The sequence below is a fragment of the Theobroma cacao genome, chromosome 6 (assembly GCF_053813885.1).
Source record: "Theobroma cacao isolate CCN51 chromosome 6, ASM5381388v1, whole genome shotgun sequence".
NCBI lineage: Eukaryota > Viridiplantae > Streptophyta > Magnoliopsida > Malvales > Malvaceae > Theobroma > Theobroma cacao.
The window spans coordinates 16,200,443-16,224,252 of NC_142644.1; the positions used below are offsets into that span (position 1 = coordinate 16,200,443).

Sequence of the window (23,810 nt, forward strand, 5' to 3'; positions counted from 1 at the left end):
GTAAGAAATCCATACCTTTATTTTGAGATTCTTATTTTTTGACAATACCACACCAATGAATGATTTCTCGACCAAATAAGTTTACCACTTATTCTTCAAGAATACTTTCAACTTGAACCTTAAGTGGACAAGGTGTGGAATGCAAGGCTACAAGATGGAAACTAAGTTTATTCTCTTTTCTTCAAAAAAGCTTGGAAGAGGAGAAGAGAAAAGATGGTTGAAACTTTTTTAAGAAAAAGTACGTTCTCTCTATATATTTTTTTTCCAATCTCTTCTCTTTTTTATTAAAACTCTTGCTTCAAAGGTTTAATCAAAGTGAAACACCTTTGAATCAATCTTGACCATCCATTCAGAGTTATGGAAGCATCAAACATGCTCCATAATTATCAAAATAAAAATTAAAGAAAAAATAATTTAATTCTTTAATTATCATTTAGAGTTCTTGATTAAATAAAACTCCTTATTGAATAATAACTCTTATTTTATTATTATCCATCTTTACTTAAAAAGAATTAATAATAAAGAAAAGAGTAATAGTCAAATAAGGAGTCTCTTTTTACCAACATGGATGTCTAGATTCATTTTGCAAGAATCCTCCTAAAATTATCTTAATTTAAGACAACTCTTGTCTATAATTAAGACAAAAAAATATTTTATCTTGTCTAAATTGAGACAAATATGTTTCTTGACTAAATTAAGACAAAAAATATTTTTCTTGTCTTAAATTAAGGCAAACATATTTTCTTGTCTAAATTAAGACCGAATATGTTTTCTTGTCTAAATTAAGACAAACATGTCCAAGCTGCCAATTTTGTACACAATTTAATTAAACAAATTAAAACATGCATTCCAACATAAACAAGTTGAATTCTACGAAGCTAAGTGGGCAATCTATTTGGACATAGATATTCCAAGCTCCAATAAACTTAGAATTATTCTTAATCTCATTAAAAATAATTCAAGCTTATTAACCATGAAATCACTCCACCATAGATTCATGGTTGCACTCTTGGATTAACTATAATTACAAGAAATAATTCAATAGTTGATATTAATTATTAGTTGTCCAATTGCAACCCTTATATTGTGAACCCTCATAACCATCCAATGACAAAAGGTGAAATTACCATTTTACCCTTTATGTCAAATTTATCCCCTAGTCTCAAATTTCATCCAATTGGTGATTCCATACTCTAGATCTAATGTTTTGAGTATCCAGATGTGATGAGTAGCTAATTCATCAATCCATTGGGCCCAGATTAATTACCAATCTTCTTGAAATCAGTAGAAGTGATGTTAATGCTATGAACTCCATTATTTGGATATATGTTCCCAGATGTTCATCTCAATTATAATTCCAAAATACGGAGTCTAGATCAACGCTTTATGATGATCATGCTCATGAGAAATCAAAGATTATAAGGAGATTAAACACGAGTCCACTATCCATCAGGATTTCGGTTCTACTATAAGCAAATGCATAAGTGCGAGATCAAGATCTAGGTAACGGTAAAACTTAAATTTGATTCTCACATGATTCCAGTTCATGTTATAGTGTCATTACTCGAAGTCAACCATTTCGATGATTTGAGACTCATCATTCCCTTGAAATGAATCACATTCGTTTCGTTGGAAGTAATCTGGACACTACAACCTTAACATAATAAAGTGACCAACTTTATTATATGGCTGTGAATAATTTTTAGATTCAATTAAAATACATGTCTCCTATGTATGACTTTTCATACAAATGTATTTTAATATCTCAATAGAATCTTGGTACCTTAATAACTAGATAATGAATGCTTACTAAAACAAACTCTTCGTCTTATTATCAAAATGTACTTTCATTACAAATAAATTCAATGAATTTAAACATGAGAATATACTTGTTTTCCAAGGCACCATATTCTCAAAATTCCTAACAATCTCCCACTTGCCCTAAAGCAAGTATGACATATCCCTCATTCCAAGACCTTCTAAGTGACGATCGAAACTCTTTTGTGGTAGAGTCTTTGTGAATGGATCGGTGAGGTTTTGCTATGTTGGAATTTTCTTCACAAGTACTTCTCCACGTTGTATGATCTCTCAAATGAGATGATACTTTCTTTCAATATGTTTTGCTGTTTCGCGATTCTTTTGAGTTAGCCACTGCTCCACTGTTATCACAATAGAGTGTAATAGGCTTGCCCATATCCGGAATTACTTCAAGGTCCATAAGGAACTTACGAAGCCATACAGCTTCCTTTGCTGCTTCACAAGCTGCAACATACTCTGCATCCTTAGTAGAGTTTGCAATACAAGATTGCTTTACACTCCTCCAAACTATGGCTTCTCCTCCAATGGTGAAAATAGATCTTGATGTTGATTTTCTAGAATCAACATCAGATTGAAAATCTGAATCAGTGTACCTTGTCGCTATAAGGTCACTTCCAGAATATACAAGCATGTAATTCTTCGTTCTACGAAGATATTTAAAATGTACTTGACTGCAGTCCAGTGCTCCACGCCTCGATTTGACTGAAATCTGCTAACCAATCTAATTACATAGCAAATATCTGGCCTAGTGCATAGTATAGAATACATGAGACTACCAACGAGAGATGCATATGGAATCCATCTCATTTATTCAACTTCTTCTAAAGTTTTAGGTGACATTTCCTTAGAAAGTTTGATTCCATGTCTAGAGGGCATAAAATCCTTCTTGGAATCTTGCATAGCAAACTTGGCCAAAATCTTGTCTATGTAGGATGCTTGAGATAATGTTATCTACTTGTTCTTATGATCCCTTATAAGTTTGATCCCTAGAACATAGCTACCTTCTCCTAAATCCTTCATATTGAATTGATGGTTCAGCCAACCTTTAACTGTTGATAACATTCCTATATCATTCCCAATGAGTAGAATGTCATCAACATAAAAGACTAGAAAAACAACCTTATTTTGTATCCTGTTATTGACACAAGGTTCGTCAACATTTTGCTAGAAACCATATGATTTGATAGTAGTATCAAATCTTATGTTCCAAGACCTAGATGCTTGCTTAAGTCCATAAATGGACCCGTGCAATTCACAAACCTTATGCTCGTGGCCCTTTGTAATGAAACCTTTTGGTTGAGCCATATAAATGCGCTCTTCAAGATCTCCATTTAAAAATGCAGTCTTGACATCCATTTGCCATATCTCATAATCAAGATGTGCGGCTATGGATAAGAGGATCCTGATGGATTTAAGCATAGCAATTGGCGAGAAGGTTTCCTCAGAGTTAATCCCTTCTCTTTAGGTAAAACCCTTGGCCACTAGTCTAGCCTTGAAGGTCTCTACCTTCCCATCACTTCCTCTTTTTCTCTTGTAAATCCATTTGCACCTTATAAGTTTTATCCCTTCAAGTGGATCTACTAAAGTCCAGACTTTATTATAATCCACGGAGTCTAACTCAAATTTCATTGCCTTATGCCATTTTTCAGCATCAACATCATTAATAGCTTCCTTATATGTAATAGGATCATATTCATGTTCGTTTGAGAGTGCAGTCATGTTTTCTCCCAGACCCATGTATCTTTCTGGTTGTCTCACAACCCTCCCACTACGTCAAGGCACCACTATTTGATGTTCAGGTTGTGTTTCTGTTTCAACCCTTGAATTAGACTATGTTATGACATCTTTAGAATTAACTCTTAAATCTTAAGGATCAGAAAATTCTTCTAAGACAATTTCACTTCTAGGTTTGTGATTTCTCACAAACTTTTCCTCTAAGAAAGTGGCATTCATACTAACAAAAACTTTCTTATCTTGAGGACTATAGAAGTAATAACCTCTTGTTCCCTTTGGATATCCTACAGACAAGCACACCTTAGTCTATGGTTCCATTTTTATGGACTTTGGCTTTAAAACATGTGCAGGACATCTCCAAGTTCGTAAATGACGTATAGATGATTCACGCCCTATCCACAACTCCCTTGGTGTCTTAGGCATAGCCTTAGATGGAGCAAAATTGAGCAAGTACTGAGCAGTTTGCATACAATATCCCTAGAATGAGAGTTGAAGGTTAGCATAGGACATCATTGATCTAACCATTTCCAAAAGAGTCTTATTTCTTCTTTCAGCTACACCATTATGTTGAGGTGTTCTCGGTGTTGACAAATTGGAAATTATCCCATTGTCAGTGAGATATTGCTGAAATTCATCTGATAAATACTCACCTCCCCGATCTGATCAAAGTTGTTTCAACGGCTTACCTAGTTGCTTTTCAACTTCAGCTTTAAATTCTTTAAACTTTTCAAAGGATTCACTTTTTCTGTGCATTAAATACACAAAGCCATGTCTCGAGTAATCATCAATAAAAGTTATGAAATATTCATAACCTCCTCTAGCTTCTACGTTCATTGGTCCACATACATCTATGTGCAACAAGTCTAGAATGTTTGGCATTCTGTTACCTTTTTCCTTGAAAGGCCCTTTAGTCATTTTAGCTTCAATACAAGACTCACATATTGGGAAAGGACACTCAACCATGTTTGGTAAAGTACCATCCTTTATAAGCCTATTGAGGCTATTTTGATTGATATGACCTAAACGCAGATGCCAAAGATATTTTTGATTTATACTAGATTCTTTGACTCTTTTAGTTTCAAATCATATTGCTTCTATAACATTTGTAGAATAAGTCGTAGGCTCAAGGAAATAAAGATTATATCTTACAATTCCAGAACAAATAAAATCTTTATTCAAATAAATAGTGTGTGTGTCACGACCTGGTACTCCTCTCGAGCCTGTGACAACCGCCGCGGTGTCAAGGTAGACACTCATTGCCCGGAATGTCAACCCCGAAACCCCGCAAGGCTTTACTATCAATTTCTCTGTTCCCTTGTGAGCAACCATTGTCAAATATCGTGTTCTAAAAGATTTTAAGCTATTTCCAACTTAAAACAAATAAAATATTAATTTTCGTCTCACAGGGATATTTTGGTCATTTTTCTCAAAAACTTTGAAACTGGCTAAAATGTAACATACAAGTACAAAAGACATAATTCATAATCAAAATGAGTTCAAAAGTCTAAAATCTTCATTTAAAACAAAATTACGGTTATTTGAATATAATAAGAAAATAAAAGAAATATTAAGTAAAATATTCTATTTTCTTATAAAATAATATTTATAGAGTTATACGTGAATAATTTTATAGCGTAAAAGCTAAATAAATTTATACATACTGTAATACAGTGAGCCAAAATATTTAATTTAATTTACAATAACAAGAGGGCCCCCGAATAAACAAAAGTAAAGAGGACTGTGAACCTACTGCTTGGAAAATGTAGATCCAATAGTAGTCCTCGATGAGATCAGCTATTTACAACCTATACTAAACCTGAAATGGGTGGAAAGGAGGGTGGTGAGATTATAAAATCCCAATGAGTAAACAGACATCATCATAAATATCTAAAGTTGACTACATGGAGACAATAAAATAAATCATCGTAAACTAGGTCACAGCATTAGAATACATTCCATTTAAAATATGTAAAGAGGCTTATGAATCTCATAAAAACTAGGCTTGTGCCATAAGTCCATTCTCGAGGACACCTTGGCTAAGGCATCCTACCGAGAGGGTCAAGGCTATTAAAATTCACATTTCACGTAAATCATGTTTTTGTTTTGAAAACATAGCCGTTCCTTGGCGTTGGCTGAGTTTCCCCTCACGTGGTGGTTAGGCGTGAAGTGAACCCTAAACTTTACCCCAAGAGATACCCTACGCGCCTCTCCGTTCGAGGTAAGAATATAATGGGGTTTACCGTGCCCCTCTAAAAGGCTGGTCCACAGAAACCCCCTACTACAGTGATTAATTAATATATATATAATCTACCATACAATAAAACTCAATAACATGATATGACAATTTTGTAATTCGTAGTCTTTCAAGGCAACCAAACAATTCGTACTTCAATACAATTGCCAACTAGCCAATCATGCCCGATTTATCATAAGCCAATCAATTTAAACAATCAAATTGCCACAATTAACAGTCTCCGTGTACTCTATTTTTCAAAATCACTATTAATTTCAAAATAATTTATAATTTAATTTCATTGAAACACATTTATTCATAAAATATGAAAATTTACCTTTTTAAATTCCTTTTTTCATAAAATTCATGAAATCATCTAAAAACCACCCTAGATAATTAAAATGACAGTAAGTTTACTCACAATGTCTAGAATGCAGACTTTCGAAGCACTTTGTCTACTGGTCCTCGGTTGCAATTTCCTTGCCTTTATCGGAGGACTCACCACCTTGACACAATACAAAATTGAGAAACTCACTACACTGATACTAAATTGAAATTAAACTAATTTAGACTATTAATGCATAATATGGAATGCAAAAATGCACTGGTAACTATCTAAACTCGGTATTTGCCTAATTCGTTTTATCACCCGATTAAATTACTAACGCGTGCAATTTAATCCCAAATTAATTTTTTTCAGTTTCTATACCTCAATTGCACCCAAATTGACTTAATGTCCCTCAGTGTGGTGCAAATTATCACTCTCAACAGCAAATTATGAAAATACCCCTAATGGGTAAACATTCGTATTTTTGCTCCGAAAATTCCCATTATTTTTCTAGGCTCATAATTCATCATTTCTTAACCAATTCTCCTAGAATAAAAATCAAACTCATCCTCACTCATACATGGTAAATTCGGCCATTAATGGTTGTTGGAGAAAATAAATTCTTTTCTTGTTGTTTTGTTTCTAAATATACTAAACTAACTAAAAACACTAACATAACTTAAAATCAAATTAATCTAACAACTTTCTCTCTCCTAACCCATTTTGATCAGCCAACAATTCATCATAAAAACATGTAATTTAAGCATGGAAAATAAGGAGAAATGCTTAAGGAAAATAGATTTCAAGCTTAAGTTGAAAAATCCTACCTTTTTCACTTGTTTTCCTTGATTTTCCACAGTTTTTCTCTTGAAATTCCTCACCTAGGGTTTGTGCTTCCTCTCTTTCTCTCTCTTCCTTGCTTGGCCGAATATTTGGAGAGTAATGGGCTGATTTATGCTGATTTTTTAGTTAAATAATAAAATATCCTAAGCTTGACGCATGGCATTTTCTTATTGGTCTATTTTTAAAATTTTAAAAATTTAAACATTTTATCTCCACCACATGATTAGTCAAGGGTCAAAGATGAAGATAAAGGAAGACCTGTGCTGGAAAAAATGTCCTGATGGTGGAAAATTATAATTTTGCCCTTAGGGTGGTAAAATTACCATTTTACCCTTTTACTCTAAATTATACCGAAATTAAAATTTTTCACTTCTAAACCTCAAATCATACTCCAATAAGTCAAATGGGGTCAAAAAAAAATCTTTTCTAAAATTTTCATTTTGTCCTTAGGTGGCAAATGACCATTTTGCCCCTGGATAGTGAAAATTTCGATTCGATTCCAAATTAATCCTCAAACTCCAAATTACCATTTTGAGTCATCTTTGGACTGTGACGATCTTAATCTCACCTTGAAATTCCTATTTGATCTAGTTCGAGGATTAAATCAACTTTGTTGTACCTTTAGGTACAATACCGACTTTTGTAAATTTTTCGGGACTCTCCTAGCATACAATCATGCTATCATCACATGTATGTCATGAATAACATTTTATAAGGTCGGGCTTTACAGCACTACCCCCCTTAAAATAAAATTTTGACCTTAAAATAAAATTTTGACCTCAAAATTTCACTTATCGGATTCGAAGAAAAGATATGGATATTAGTTTCTCATCTGGCTCTTGGCTTCCCACGTCATATCCTCCATTCGAACATTCTTCCACAATACTTTCACCATTGGAATGCTCTTGTTCCTTTCGATCCTTTCGATCTAGAATATGTACAGGCTGCACCTCGAACTTCAAATCCTCATGCAACTCAATTGGAGGTGTCTCTAAAATGTGAGAGGGATTGGGAACATACTTTTTCAACATCGAGACGTGGAAGACATTATGAATCCGATCTAACTCTGAGGGTAATTCAAGTTTGTAAGCCACTGGCCCAATCCTTTCAATGATACGAAACGGTCCAATGTATCTTGGATTGAGCTTTCCCCTCTTCGCGAATCGAATTACACCTTTCATCATCCAATAAATACCACAAATTATCACAATAGTATAATCAAATAAGATTTAATACTTGGAATTTTCAAATTATTACCTTTCCAAGGAGAAACCTTAAGAAAAACTTTATCGTTGACTTCAAACTCCAAATCTTTCCTTCGTTTATCCGAATAATTCTTCTACCTATCTTGAGCTGTCTTTAACTGCTCTCGGATAACCTTGACCTTATCATTTGTCAGATCAATCAATTCCACATTCACCAATTTCCTCTCACCTACTTCATCCCAACAGAGCAGAGTTCGGCACTTCCTTCCATATAAAGCCTCATATGGTGCCATCCCAATACTAGACTGAAAACTGTTATTATATGCTAAAACTCCACCAATGGCAAGTGTCTGTCCTAACTCCCAATAAAGTCAATGACACAAGCCCGTAACATATCCTCCAAGGTCTGAATAGTTCTCTCAAATTGACCATCTGTCTGTGGATGAAAGGCAGTACTAAATCTCAATTTAGCTCCAAGGGCTTCCTAAAATTTCATCCAAATCGAGAAGTAAACCGAGGGTATGATCTGACACAATAGAAACTAGAACTCCATGCAATCTCACAACCTCATCTATATAAAGTCTTGCCAGCCTCTGAATAAAATACGTGCTATGGATAGCCAAGAAATGGGCGGACCTAGTCAATCTATCCACAATCACCCAAATAGCATCCTTCCCACTTTGTGTCAGCGGCAAACCTAATAGAAAGTCCATAGTCACGTGTTCCCACTTCCATTCAGGAATCGGTAAAGGCTGAAGAGTACCTGACGATTTTTGATGCTCCGCCTTAATCTGTTAGCATGTGAGACATTTCACTACAACCTCTGCTATGTCTCGTTTCATACTCGGCCACCAATAACTTTCTTTAATAGTCTGATACATCTTGGTGCTTCCGGGATGTAAAGCGTAGGCGGAAGAATGAGTTTCCTCCAAAATAGCTTGTCTCAACTGATCATCCTTAGGGACAAAAATTCGGTCTCTAAGCATCAAAGTACCATCATCACTGAGTCTAAACTCACTAGTTTCTCCATCTTGCAGCTTTCGAACTTCTCATTTCAACCAATCATCAGATTTCTACAATTCTCTGATTTGATTCAACAATGAAGGTCTTATGACGAAACTAGCAAGTAGGGTTCCATCCTCACCATTCTTCAACTGGATCCCTAGAGATTTCATCTCAAGTAACATCAAAAAATAAGAACTCTGAAGTGTTGCTAACGACATAAGGATTTACGACTTAAGGCATCCGCTACCACATTTGCTTTTCCCGGATGATAATCAATCACTAAGTCATAATCCTTAATCAACTCCAACCATTGTAAAAAGGGTTAGAAGCAAAAATGTAGAAGAAGAAACAAACAATTGGGTCTACTTCAACGATTGAGAAATTTGGGAAACAGAAAGAAAAGAAGCAGAAATCAGATAAGAACAAACACAAGAATACAACGCCCAAGAAAGGTACTACCTCTTCTTCTAAATTCATAAGTAAAATGCATAAAGAGAGGTTTAGGAAAATAAAAAATGCTCCTATCACTTGCGGGAAATACATTGAATTGGAAAGTTTTAGTGAAAATCCAGAAATTCAAACTAGTCTATCAGATTATTTTGATGAATTGAAACTGAAGGAGTATAGCACTTTTAAGAATAAATCCTACAGTGCCAGCTTGGTGAAAGAATTTTATGCTAGTATAGCATTAGAAGAGGAAGAACTAAATGATTTTGATGGCTACATTGAAGATAGACTAAATGTATTTTTGAATGGTAAATAATTTATGGTTACTGCTGATGAACTTGGTAATTTATTGAAAGTTGAATGTGAGGAGGGAGAGTTTGAATTTCTAGAGAAATATGACCCATCCTCTTTATGGGAAATCATTACTGGGAGAAAAGAGAAGTATTCATCAAAGAGTAATGCTGGTTTGATAACCAGTCCCTAGATAAGAATTCTGCACTACTTTGTTACAGCAAATATCCATGGCAGAAGTGGGAGTTTAAGCTGCATCAGCCTTCAAGATCTTTGGTTGATGGAACATGCTTTTAGTAGGGTTGCTCTGAACCTAGGCAGATTCATGATTGAAAAGATGAGAGGAACATGCAAGCTTGAGAAAATTAATCTGCCTTATGGAAATGCTATCACATCCTTAGTGCAGAAAAAAGGAATCTAGGCTAAAATATATGAACTAAACATGATAAAAACCAGAAACGAAGCCATTTACTTTGGTAATTTGTCCAAAAATGGGATATAAACTTGATCGAGAAAGATTTATTAAAACCCCCAAGGTTGGTCTAGGAAAAGAATCCACCCTCCTTGTTCAACCAGAGGGAGTACCATCCTAATTCTCGAATGAGGTAATTTTCAATCTCTTTATGAGAATTGATAGGAAACTCACAAACCAATGAGCTAGATTGTAAAAAATTGAAGAGAAAATTGCTGAACTAGAAAATGAACTAAAGGGAAAAGAAAAAATGCCATCAAAATCTGCTGCTGCAGATTCCTCTGAAACACAAAATATTACACCAGCACAGCAAGGTGCTAAGGGTTCAACTTTGCAAGCAAAAGGGTCTGCTCCTCATGGTGCAAGTCATGGTGTTCAAGCTGAAGGATCCACTTACAGAACTGCCAGCCCTATCCTTCAGACAGAGGACTCTCACCTTAGGGTTGATCAACTAGCTAAGGTTGTGAGACCTCAACCCCTATAGGCTCATAACGAGGCATAGGTGTAATAACCCAAGATAAGGGTAGTTTCGTCATTTCCTCTAATAAGTTCCCAGAAGGAAGTTTTCTAATATTTAAGGTCTAAATAAGCATAAGGACCAAATAAATGATGTATAATAATGAAAACAAGAAGAAAACTAGATGTGGCAATAATTTTCATAATAGGGGCAAAGTTGTCATTTTGCACCCTAAGTCAAAATTTTAAGTTTCCTTAAACCCGAGTAGTTTACATCATTGTGGACCTTGTCCTAGTGTCAAAAGAACAAAAATATTGCACAAAGGATGGGAGGAAGACAAAGCCACCATGTTAAGGGCGTTTTGGTAATTTCGGTGGAAATGTGGATTAACTTGAAGTATAAATATCTTTCTTCTAGCAGCTTCTCACATTTTTTAGTAGCTTCTTCTTCTTCTTCCTCCTTTTATACTCATGTTTTTAAACTTCATGTTTTCAGATTCGAAGGCAAGTTGGGATCTAGATTAACTCACACACATATGCTCACTTTCTTGGTAGGTACTATGGCATCTCAGTAGCGGTACCTTCACGTAAAGTCGCTCCGCTAACGATTGAAAGTCTTTTATCTGTGTACATATATATTGAATGTAAACTACTAGGAGTCATGTTATAAATGAAGTATATATATGTTGGATTGATGATGATACCTTATAAGATGACAATGAATGACAATACTTTGAGATAATACAAATATGAATATTCGATTGCTATAAATTATTACTGAAACATTCATCATTGAGAACTAAAATATGTGGTTTTAGAAATGATGGTTGGGATTAATGATCGGGATTGCATAAATAGGCTTACTTGGGCTTAGTAGAATATGCCCATTGGGCCCATGCGCCGGTCATGGCTCGGGAATTTGGGCTGTGACAAAGGTGGTATCAAGCTCTAGGTTTAGTTAAGTCCTAAGGATTCTCGTGTTAGTCAGCGGAGTTGTCGAAGTTAATGTAGAGTCTTGTCTATGGTTTGTGACTGCAGCACAAGTCATAGACATGAGGCTATATGAACTCCTATTCCTAGCAACCTACCCTCCTGCTAACATTATGTAAAGGTCATAAGTGGTGCCGTTGTCTGGGTTTGAGATGCCACCCAAGACATAAACCATTATTGGAAAGATTGTTAAGCAAATGCTCCTAATGAAAGGCCAATATAATGATATATTCCTCTGACTAAGGATGGAGGAAGGTGGAGCTGGACTGTTAAGTCTGTAATAGTTTATTCATTTGGTGGAATTATGATTCGAACCCATGGTTATTAAAAACAAATAATTAAAATTTTGGAGACTATGGATTGTATTTGAGGTCAATATATGGAGGATGTACGATAATGGTAATAAGAGCAGTATTTGACTGGAATAAATAGTGATGGTTGTAATTCACATGGAGTGTATAAATTTAAGCGTTTAGGGTAAGAGTAAACCAATATTTGTGTGCACGGATGTAAGTGCACTATGTTAAGTGAGCTTGTTATGCCATATATAAACGGTGTTCGGCTTCTGAAATAATTTATGTGCGAATATGTGTGTAGTAGCCTAGATGGAGTTAGCCTTGATTCTAATTAAGTAACTACGAGATTCCAAGGCTTGAATTGAATTATTGTGGTTTATGGTTATAATTGCATGAATTAGCTCAAGGGTGAAAGTCACTGATTATTATAATTGATGTATGGTCATGAAGTAAAAGGCTAGTAAATGATCTACTCTAAGGATGAGCTTGAATTTTGCTATGCTTAGTGTGGAGCCAAAGGATTAAGAGACTAGATATGGATTTAGTTGTTTGAAATTAAATGACATGGAAATGACAAATTTAGTCTAAGTGCCATATGGAGTTCTATATGAAGATCGATATATGAATTGCTTTGAAGGTCAATTTAAAAATATGTTTGGTTCAATATGCAACCTATGATGTAAATGATTTGTCTTGAATGTGACTTCTCCAAAGGTAAGGGACTTATAACACGTGGATTTTCGGATATGCTCTAAGAGGAAGTTTCTGCATCCCAAGCTTAAGAAATTTTGATCTTATGACTGCAAAGGCAATATACAAAAAATTATGTGAATTGTTTATCTTATGGATGTAATTGGTTAAGAATGGATGAGTAAAGTCAATATCTCAACACTAAGTGGTGTACAATTTGATATATGTGTACCTAAGAGTAAATTTGGAGATCATTGCTTAATCAATTTGCACTGAATGTTGTGGCAAAGGTATATGAATGCTAGTAGTGAAGTATACCGAAAGTGAGATATATTGACACTAATGTTCCGATTGCAAACTTGTGATAGAAAGCTAGTTTTGCAAATTATGGTTTTTATGACCATGAAAAATATGGAGGTTATCAATATGTAGGCATACACTTGGAGTTATACATCTTGTGATCCCCGTGCATCATATGGAAGGAGATATCCCATAGGGGAGTTTATCTTGATTTATGGTTACATGACTATAGGCTTGGCATGAGACTGAGAATGCCCTGGCATAAATGTGGAATGTATTGTGAAAGGTTAAAAAGCATCATATACCTTAACAAGGTCAATAACATGAATGAGGGGGAAATATGGATGTTGATATGCTGAGCATAAGGAGCTTAAGGATAATTAATGCAATTATACTAAGTTAGATGGTATGATCAGAACTAAAAACACAGACACCTTGAGAGATTTTAAAATAATGTCCAGTGGGGTCAGTGAGCTAAAGTGTTATCGAGCATATAATGAACGATTAAAGTTATGAGTGGCTTTGAAGATAAGCCTTTGATTGATTAAGTTCTCAATGAAACCCTATTAAAGGAAGTGTTTAAGTGTTTTGGAAGTGTATGGAAAAGCATAAGAGAATATATTAGCTTGACTTGCTATAAGAGGTCAAATTTGGATGGCCATGAGTGGCTTGTGAACAATCAAGCAGTGTAAAGTATGTGTTCATAAAGGGAGCTACGATTGGTAGATAAAGGTGGAACTTCAAAATATCATTCTCATAGTTATTAGATTATATTTTGTATTATATGATATAACGTAAAACATCAATGATGAGATTGTGTTCAATGCTTATGCCTTGAATTGTAAAATATGCACATGTATCCACCTTGTGAATACCCTGATGAGATAAATTCAAAAGACTTTTCACAATGAGAAAACATTAAAGCTCAAAGAGCAAATGGCTATACAGTCAAGTTGGGCTCGTGACTGACATGTCACATAAGTATGAAGATATGATACAAGCATAAATATACCTGGAAATACTGGTTTGAGGCAATAATTATCCTATTGTTTTGTGGACCCGATGAGGTTTTGGTCTCGACATAATTGTAGACGCAAAGCATAAATTGTGAAATGTGCTTCCCCACAAGTTCTAATTTTTTTTGAGTAACTATCAAAATAAAGTGCCTGATAGGGATAGTGGAAGGTTGAATTATACTTCAAATGTTGAGAAAAGAAGGGCATGGTTTGATTAAATAATACTACCCTTGGTAAGGGAATAGAAATACGTTATAGGAATTGCGGAGATCTACTTAAAAAAAAAAAGAAAAAAAGGACGATGATTTGAAAATTCAAGTACTCGTATATGAGTAAAGATTTGGTAATGAGACATGACCTAAAGTTGGAATACTACAATATGAATTTTGACTAAGAAAATCCACTTATAAAACACTTCGTGTTTGAAGATGGTGCCGATTAATGGTTGACTCTTGTATGAGAATGGAATATTGAAATCAGCTTTGTGTATTCACCACAAATGATGAACATGATCTAACCAACCAAGAGAAGAAATGATTCTAAACTTGATTGTTGGTTATTTTAGTTTTATAGATGGCTTATTAAGCTTAACATGCCTAAGGCTATTCGAAGTTAAAATTTTTGGAAATAGATATGCATGGCTATATATGTTGCATATTGGTATAAAAGCTCATGCGGAGTTAGTTATAATTTGATTTGATGATGATATTCTATCAATGGTTATAGTGCTAGACAATGATTAAGATAATTTATCGCTGATTTTGGCAGTGAACAAATGGATTATAATTCTGTTAGCTCAAAAGTAAATGTTTATACTTTTGGTATGAGTTCATCAAATTCTATTATATCATGATAAAACTTGGTGTTTTAATATAGCCTAAGAGGCTTGGTATATGACCTAGCTTAACTGTGAGCTAGAAATTGTTAGGCTATTATGAAGTACACAAATAAAGAAGTATGACATGAATTTAATATCCTAAGGGGCAATGGAAAATGATGTATCAGTTTTGGTATAACTTCAATATATATAGTTTTGAGATATAAAGATGTGGGGAAAAGTTTATAGCTTATGTGTAAAGGTGTGCATTTGGATTCCGTATAATTAAAAGTGTAAAATCTGTCTTGATTGATATAAAACTCATGATTCCAAATGAATGATTATGGATTTAATTTTCTAAGGTAAAAGGGACTAAAAGAAGTTAATATCAGAAAGGCCTTAATAGATGATTCTTAAATTTTAAAGTGCACTTAAGGAGAGACAAATGCTTAATTTGATCTTCAAATTGATAAACTAATGAGGCCATGATATATGTTGTTTGGAGTAAATTTGACAAATATCAAGCTAGATATGTTGTCGGTGATTGATGACGAACAAATTAGCTATGACATCGAAAATGTAAAAATAATTAGTAATCAAAATAAGACTTGGAAAGGAACTTTAAAAGGAAAATTTTGAGGAACTTTAATCTTGAGAGGTTGAGTTATTTATTAAAGAGATTGATTAAGATTATAAGGGGGTATGCAGAATGTCATGATTTATTGAAATACCTTATTATATAAGTTGAGATTTATCTAGTGAGCACTCGAACATAATTGGAATTTGTTTTTGGGAAGATGGTTACTAATGGTTACCGAATTTGAATCATCCGTGATGTTAAACATATATGAATAAATAAAGAGTGTTTGATCCTTATGTATTATGAAATGCTTGAATGGAATTTGTATGGAGGTATGTAAAACGGAATAGAGGTTGGTTGACCATGTAGACCCATAGTCTATGGTGGAATAAATGCTTGAATGTTGGAAAGTTTGATAAAAGATAAAGGTAGAGGAATTGTTGATGGTTAAGTAAACATGCATGATTGACGATTTAAGGATGATTTGATTGAGGTGTGACCATAATTAATAGCATATTTGAACTCTCTTCATAAGATAAAGAATGATATTGTTTTGATCTAATAAGAGTAGTACACATAATTATATATTATGACATCGTTGACTTTTCTATAAAGATTGGAAGTTGATATAATGCATAAACCAAGATTCTATGTTAAGAATGCCCGAAGAGAGTGATGTGGCAGAACTTGAGAACTTTGATTATTCACCCTACGTCGATTTGAATTCAAGGAGGTAACATGGGAGGCCAAGGAGGAGATGCGGACAAAGTATCCCCACCTCTTTGATGCTTAGAGGTACGTTACCTTATAGTTAAATTTAAATTCGGGGATCGAATTTTTATTAGTGGGGGAGAATGTGAGACCTCAACCCCTATAGGCTCATAATGAAGCATAGGCGCAATAACCCGAGCCAAGGGTAGTTTTGTCATTTCCTTTAATAAGTTCCCAAAAGGAAGTTTTCTGATATTTAAGGTCTAAATAAGCATAAAGACCAAATAAATGATGTATAATGATGAAAACACAAAGAAAACTAAATGTGGCAATAATTTTCACAATAAGGGCAAAATGATCATTTTTCACCCCGAGTCAAAATTTTAAGTTTTCGTAAACCCGAGTAGTTTAGATCAATGTGGACCTTTTCCTAGTGTCAAAGAACAAAAGGATTGCACAAAGGATGGGAGGAAGACAAAGCCACCATGTTAAGGACATTTTGGTAATTTTGGTGGAAATTCGGATTAACTTGAAGTATAAATATCTTTCTTCCAGCAGCTTCTCACATTTTTCAGTAGCTTTTTCTTTTTCTTCCTCCTTCTATCTCACATTTGTTTCCCCTCCATGAAAGCATGGTATCAAAACTTCATAACTTTCTCTCTCTAGCTCCAAATTTCATGCTTTTGCCTACTCTTTCATATGGTTTTTCATGCTCTTCCACTTTTACACTTAAAACCCTCAAAAAGTCCTTGTTCAACACTTTCTCTAACTAGCTAGAGGTTTTAGAAAGAGAAAGAGAGATATTTCACATTTGTTCGGAAGCTATTGGAAGATAATTCAACTACAACGAAACCCTAAGGTGAGTTATGAACTAGGCTTGGTTTTAAGTTGTTGATAATGGCTAGTAATTAGGATTATGAGCTATTTTATTGTTTACTTGTTTACTCATTTTTAGTGTGATTAAAGTAGTGCAAGGAATAGCCATTTGATATAGTTGGAAGCCAATTAGGAATGACTAGTAGAATTTGAATTAGAAACTAGTTTTTGGAGTGATATTAATGTAAATTGGATTGGTTGTGATGTTGTGTGTGTATAGGTTCCAACAGGGCCTCACATGTCCATTTGGAGCATTAGTTGAGGTTAAAGTCAAGCAAAAGAATCAACAAGACCGATGAGTGAACTTGCATTTCAAAATATTTTTGGGAATGTGAATGTGTTTGCACAAGACTTTAAATGATTTTATCCAACTTTTCTTAAAAATGGGTGCTTTGGGAACAAGCCCTTGATAAATTGTCTTTGTGTTGTGATATGTGGCAATTTTGGATTCATGCACTACTACATTATGTTGATATATACATATACAAATATATGTTGTGCATTGACGAATAATGTTGTGTAATGATATTGACCCTGCTATGTGCGAGTGGGAGTGGGCATACGCCGATGTGACCTAGCTATGTGTGAGTAGGAGTGTGCATAAGCTGATGATGACCCAACTATGTGCGAGTAGGAGTGCACATAAGCTGTGCTGACCCAGCAATGTGCTAGTGAGGAGTCCATATGAGCTTAGGATAATGGTAGGGTGTGCATGATGATGGGTATATATATATACATATACATGTATAGATATGTGTGTTATAGAAAGTTCATGAGTATGGTATATGGTCTTGTACATGTGAATCTTGCATGCTGAACTTTGGAAATTTTTGAGCATTTCATGTTGAAATTGGCATGATGAATCTTGAAAATGTCCAATTTTCTTGCAAATTGAGTTCATTGCACCACCAAATGGATTTTTAGTGCAAAGGAGGTCCTTTTTACACTTAGGTGCCCTACTTCTCGCTACAGTGAGAAACATTTTGTTTTGGCAGTAGAAAACTCGCTACAATGAAAATAAATCTCGCTGCAGCGAAAAACTCTCAGGTTCTAATATAGTGCATTCACTTTGATGAAGATTTTGACCATCTTCTTGTCTGAACTGAGAAAAGTGGTAAACCTAAAAGTTTTAGCTCTATCTCTTAGCTTTCTAATGGTTCAAAACTCAGGTCAATTAGATATCTATATTTGGAGATATGATAGAAAAACTGAAACACATGCAAACTGACATTGTTTCTCGCTGCAATGAGAAACTTGCTGCCATGCATGTTACCTTGTTTGATTTTGGCCTACTTTTCACCCATTTAAGTTCATGGATTGATCATGAGTTTGTGAAAAACTATGAGGCTATTGATCATGAGGGGTTTTTAGTAAGAAACTAAATCAAGTGCATTGTTTTTGAAACAAGTGCATCACTATTTCCAAATTCTTCCTAATGATTGCTTGTTCCCTTCTTATGTTCACTCATTGAGTTTTATACTCATGTTTTTAAACTTCATGTTTTCAGATTCGAAGGCAAGTTGGCACCTAGATTGAGTCGCACACATATGCTCACCTTATTGGTAGGTACTATGGCATCTCAGTAGTGGTACCTTCACTTAAAGTCACTCCGCTGAAGGTTGAGAGTCTTTTATCTGTGTACATGTATATGGAATGTAAACTACTAGGAGTCATGTTATAAATGAAGTATGTATATGTTGGATTGATGATGATGCCTTATGAGATGTCAATGAATGACAATACTTTGAGATAATACAAATATGAATATTCGATTGCTATAAATTATTACTGAAACATTCATCACTGAGAACTAAAATATGTGGTTTTAGAAATGATGGTTGGGATTAATGATCGAGATTGCATAAATAGGCTTGCTTGGGCTTAGTGGGCTATGCCCATTTGGCCCATGCGCCGATCATGGCCCGGGAATTTGGGCTATGACAAAGGCCCCCTTACTTGAACCCCAGAGCAAGGATAAATCAGAACAACGAACAGAAGTGCTTGGTTCACAAGATGAGAATGCTTCTTCAGAAGTTGAGAAACAGCAGCCCTCCCCTCCAAATTCAGAAGAGGTATCAACTATGGATGTCTTCCACCAAATAGTTAGGGAAGAACAAGCTAAAAAGAAAGCTGCCAAGGTAAAAGCTCAGCAAGATACATCTGCACCAACCCCTAGAGTGAAAGCAAAATCTGGAAAAAGGAACGAAAAAGTCACTATAGCACCACAGACAAAGACAAAACCACCTGCCAAAGGAAAGAAAACAATGGCAACAAAAACAGCATTCCTCAAGAGAAGAAAGTCTTCCAGATTGGCAAAACATCCAAGCCAATAACAGCTTCTTCTCCACAGGAACCACTTGAAGTGTCTAACACACCCTTACTTGATCCCCTTTCCCAAGAATTACCTCCAATATCCTCTCATCAACCCTTAGATGTCCAATATGGCACTGATGAGTCATCTCCCTCATCCTCCTCAAAAGATGTTTAGGACTTGATGGTGACAAAAAGAGGGAGAAGTATGGCAGAACCTTAGGGGGAGAAGGAACCAAGAAATTAATTAAAAAAAAAGTTAAAGTGGAGGTACCGGGAATTTAGGAAAGAAAAGAAGCAGAAATGAACCAGGGATAATTTAGGAATATCAGCTATTATTTTTTGTTTTCCTACTATTTGTGCCATGATGGCCTTTGAACACTTGAATTTAATTTTGTTGCTTATATGTTTGTGTGAAAAATGGATGCTGATATGTTTATGGTATTTTGCTGATATTTTGCTATTTATGGTATTTTGACTGCCGTATATAAAAGTCTGATACTGCACTAATGTTGGGATTATATACTGATTACTGATTTTTACTATAAATTATGTTTGTGAATGGATATGGATGTTGTGTATGGTATATCAGTTGAATGATGAATGACATAGACAAAATCTGATAACAATATGCTATTGACAAACACTGCAAAATTATGATGATAATCGGTCTACATTCATTTGCTGTAAATCACCTTATATTTTTTCACATATATATACTCTGAATGTATAGTGTTAATTTCTACACAACATGAATAAAATCTGTTGCAATGAATAAGCAAAATATGCACACACTAAGGGGGAGCACTCACTTAAGGGGAGCAATCCTCATTTTCTGTAGAATTAAAAAGAATAAAAGGACACTGTGCTATTAATCAAGGAATGTTTTGTCATCATCGAAAAGGGGGAGATTGTTGGCTCCATTAATTTTTGATGATAATAAAACATTCCCATTCATTTGTGTATAATATTTCTACCTAAGTGTGCAGGACAAAAAGTCATATGTAAATAATAAATAAACCTTTCAAATGTGTATATCAAAAATCATGAAAATGAAGAAAAAACAATTGATCAACAAAAAGGAAGGTCTTTAGTTAAATAATGAAAAATGTTGGTTAACTAAAATTTAAATTGGAGAAATGGCGGGCTGAAGAGTATTGAGAAACAAAACCAACTTAGTCGACTAAGATGTGAGTTAGTCGACTAAATGCTCTATGCCAAAATCCGAACTTCAAGACAGAACCAACTTAGTCGACCAAGAATTAGTTAGTCGACTAAATGCTCTCTGCCAAAATCTGCAACCAGATGATAGAACCAACTTAGTCGACCAAGAAGAAAGTTAGTCGATTAAGAGCTCTTTGTCTACAATTTGAACCATAGCACTATAAGACAGATTAATAGCTAGAACCAACTCTCAACTGTTTCCAACAGCCATAAACTGCCAAACTGCCATCAAAGTTGTTTCTCCATGTATAAAAGGATCTTCCAACGGTTAGAAATCAAGTTTTTGGAGGTTTTGGAAGAGATTTGAGTTAGATAGAGCTGAAAAACCAGAAAATCTCCTCTGCACCTTTCTGCACTTAAACGTCAATCTTTTGTATTTGTATTCTGCACTTAACCTTGTACTATTTAGATCAACCTTGTGATCATAGGTACTTTCTTTTACTTCTCTTCTTGTATTCTTAGAGTGAGAGAGTCACTCTAAGTGGCTGTTTCAAGCTAGGTTTGCTTGAATGTGTTAAGGTTCTAACTTAGCCTTGAAAAGTTAGGTGTTGGGTTTTAGTTTAGCCTGTGAAAAACTATTGTGAAAGGTTTTGGCTGAGCTTGGTAAAAGCCATTGCAAAGCTTGGTGAAAGCTTGTGAATTTCATCGGTTCTTAGTGGAATTGTTTGGAAAATCCTTGGTTGGATAATCAAGGTAGTGGATGTAGGTCTTGGATCGAACCACTCTAAATTCATGCGCATTGTCTACTGTGTTTTTATTTTCTTTGTTTTGAAAATTAGTTCCTCATCTTGTCAAGAGCCGAGTTGTGTTATTCATCCCCCTCTCTAGCACCTATAATTAGGACCAACGTGTATGACTATAAATGAACTTTTCTTGTTAATGGATTGCTTCTGTTTCATGTTTTCTGATGCAAACATCCAGTTATGATTCATTTAACCCAAAAACAAAAAAAAAATTGATTTAAGGTGATTTATACAAGCATAAAACCATTTAAAGCGAGTAACAAGGCTTTCGATGGCATGAGTGATAATACTTGGACTTTTCTTCTCAATGGATGGCATTCACTTCATGTTTCCCAATGAAAACATCCAATTATGATTTGTTTTTAACCAAAAATGAAAAAACTTTTGAATGAAATTCATTTATAAGATTATTAAACCAGTTAAAGCGAGTAACAAGGCTTCCAAAGGCATTAGTGATTATAAATAGACTTTTCTTGTCAACGAATGGCTTCCTCTTTACATTTCCCTATCAAAACATCCAATTATGGTTGATTTTAGCCTAATATGAAAAAGATTTTGATTCAAAATCATTTATAAGATTATCAAACCATTTAAAGCTAGTAACAAGACTTGTGATGGCATGAGTGATATATGATTATGGAACCAAAAACGAAAATAGTTTTGATTTGAAATCATTTATAAGATTATAGAACCATTTAAAGCGAGTAACGAGGCTTTTGATGGCATGAGTGACTATAAATAGACTTTGTTTGTCAATGAATGATATCCGATTCACGTTTTTCAATGCAAAAAATGAAAATGATTTTGAGTTAAAATCTTCTATAAGATTATAAAACCATTTAAAATGAGTAATAAGGCTTTCGACAACATTAGTGACTATAAATAGACTTCTTTTCTTAATGGATGCATCTATTTCATATTTCTCGATGCAAACATCCAATTATTATTGATTTTAATCAAAAATGAAAAATATTTTGATTTAAAATCATTGATAAGAATATAAAACAAATTAAAGCAAGTAATAAGGCTATTGATGGCTTGAGTGACTATAAATGGACTTTTCTAGTCAATGGAGGGCATCCACTTCACATTTCCCAATGTAAACACCCAATTATGATCGATTTTAATCAAAAACAAAAAATATTTTGCTTTAAATCATTGATAAGATTATAAAACCATTTAAAGTGAGCGACAAAGCTTTCGAAGGCATCAGTGACTATAAATGGACTTTTCTTGACAATGGATGGCTTTCACTTCATGTTTCCCAATGCAAAACATCCAAGTATCACCTATTTGAACTAGAAATTAAACAAATTTCAATTTAAAATTATTTATAAGATTATTAAACCACTTAAAGCGAGTAACAAGACTTTCAAAGGGATGAATGACTATAAATGGGCTTTTCTTGTCAATGAACGACATCCGCTTGACGTTTCCTACTGTAAATATCCAATTATGATCTATTTTAACCAAAATTGAAAACAAATTTGATTGAAAATCATCTATAAGATTATTAAACCACCCAAACCAAGTAACATGGCTTTTGATGGCATGAGTGACTATGATTGGACTTTTCAAGTCAATGGATGGCATTCACTTCACATTTCCAAAGCAAAAATACAATTTTGATGAATTTTAACCAAAAATGGAAAAGATTTTAATTTAAAATCATTTATAAGATTGTAAAACCATTTAAAGCAAGTAACAAGGCTTTCAATGGCATAAGTGACCATAAATGCACTATTCCTATTAATGAATGGCATCTGCTTCATGTTTCTCAGTGTAAACATCCAATTATGGTTAATTTTAACCAAAAATGAAGAAGATTTTGATTTAAAATCATCTACCAGTTTATAAAACTATTTAAAGTTAGTAATAAGGCTTTTGAAGGCGTGACTAACTATAAATGGACTTCTCTTGTCAATGGATGGTTTTTACTTCAGGTTTCGTAATACAAACATCCAATTATGATTGATTTTCATAAAAAAATTAAAACGATTTTGATTTAAAATCATTTATAAGATTATAAAATCATTTAAAGCAAGTTATAAGGGTTTCGAAGGCATTGTTGAATATAATGCAAACGTCATATTTTTTTCTGTTCTAACCAAAAATGAAATAAAAAATTTAATTAAAAATCATTTGTCAGATTATAAAATCATTTAAAGTGAGTAATTAGGCTTTCAAAGGCATGAGTTACTATATATGTACTTTTCTTGACAATGTATAGCATTCACATCACATTTCCCAATGCAAACATCTAACCACAATTGATTTTAACCAAAATTGAAAAAGATTTTGATTTAAAATCATTTATATGCTTATAAAACCATTTAAAGTGAGTAAAAAGGTTTTTGATGGCGTAAGTGACTTTAAATGGACTTTTTCTGCCAATGGATGGCATCCGTTTCACGGTTATTGATGT

At 34.1% G+C, this 23,810-nt stretch overlaps 1 protein-coding gene across 1 annotated transcript; it reads right to left on the reverse strand.

The window, feature by feature from the left end:
* Positions 1-2,110: 2,110 nt before the first annotated feature.
* On the reverse strand, positions 2,111-3,555 carry LOC148762094 (uncharacterized). Its single transcript, XM_088807637.1, has 3 exons — positions 3,291-3,555; positions 2,774-2,882; positions 2,111-2,462 (listed from the first exon to the last, which is right to left on the reverse strand). The coding sequence occupies exons 1-3, from the start codon at positions 3,553-3,555 to the stop codon at positions 2,111-2,113; spliced, it is 726 nt and encodes a 241-aa protein (XP_088663763.1).
* Positions 3,556-23,810: the final 20,255 nt, after the last annotated feature.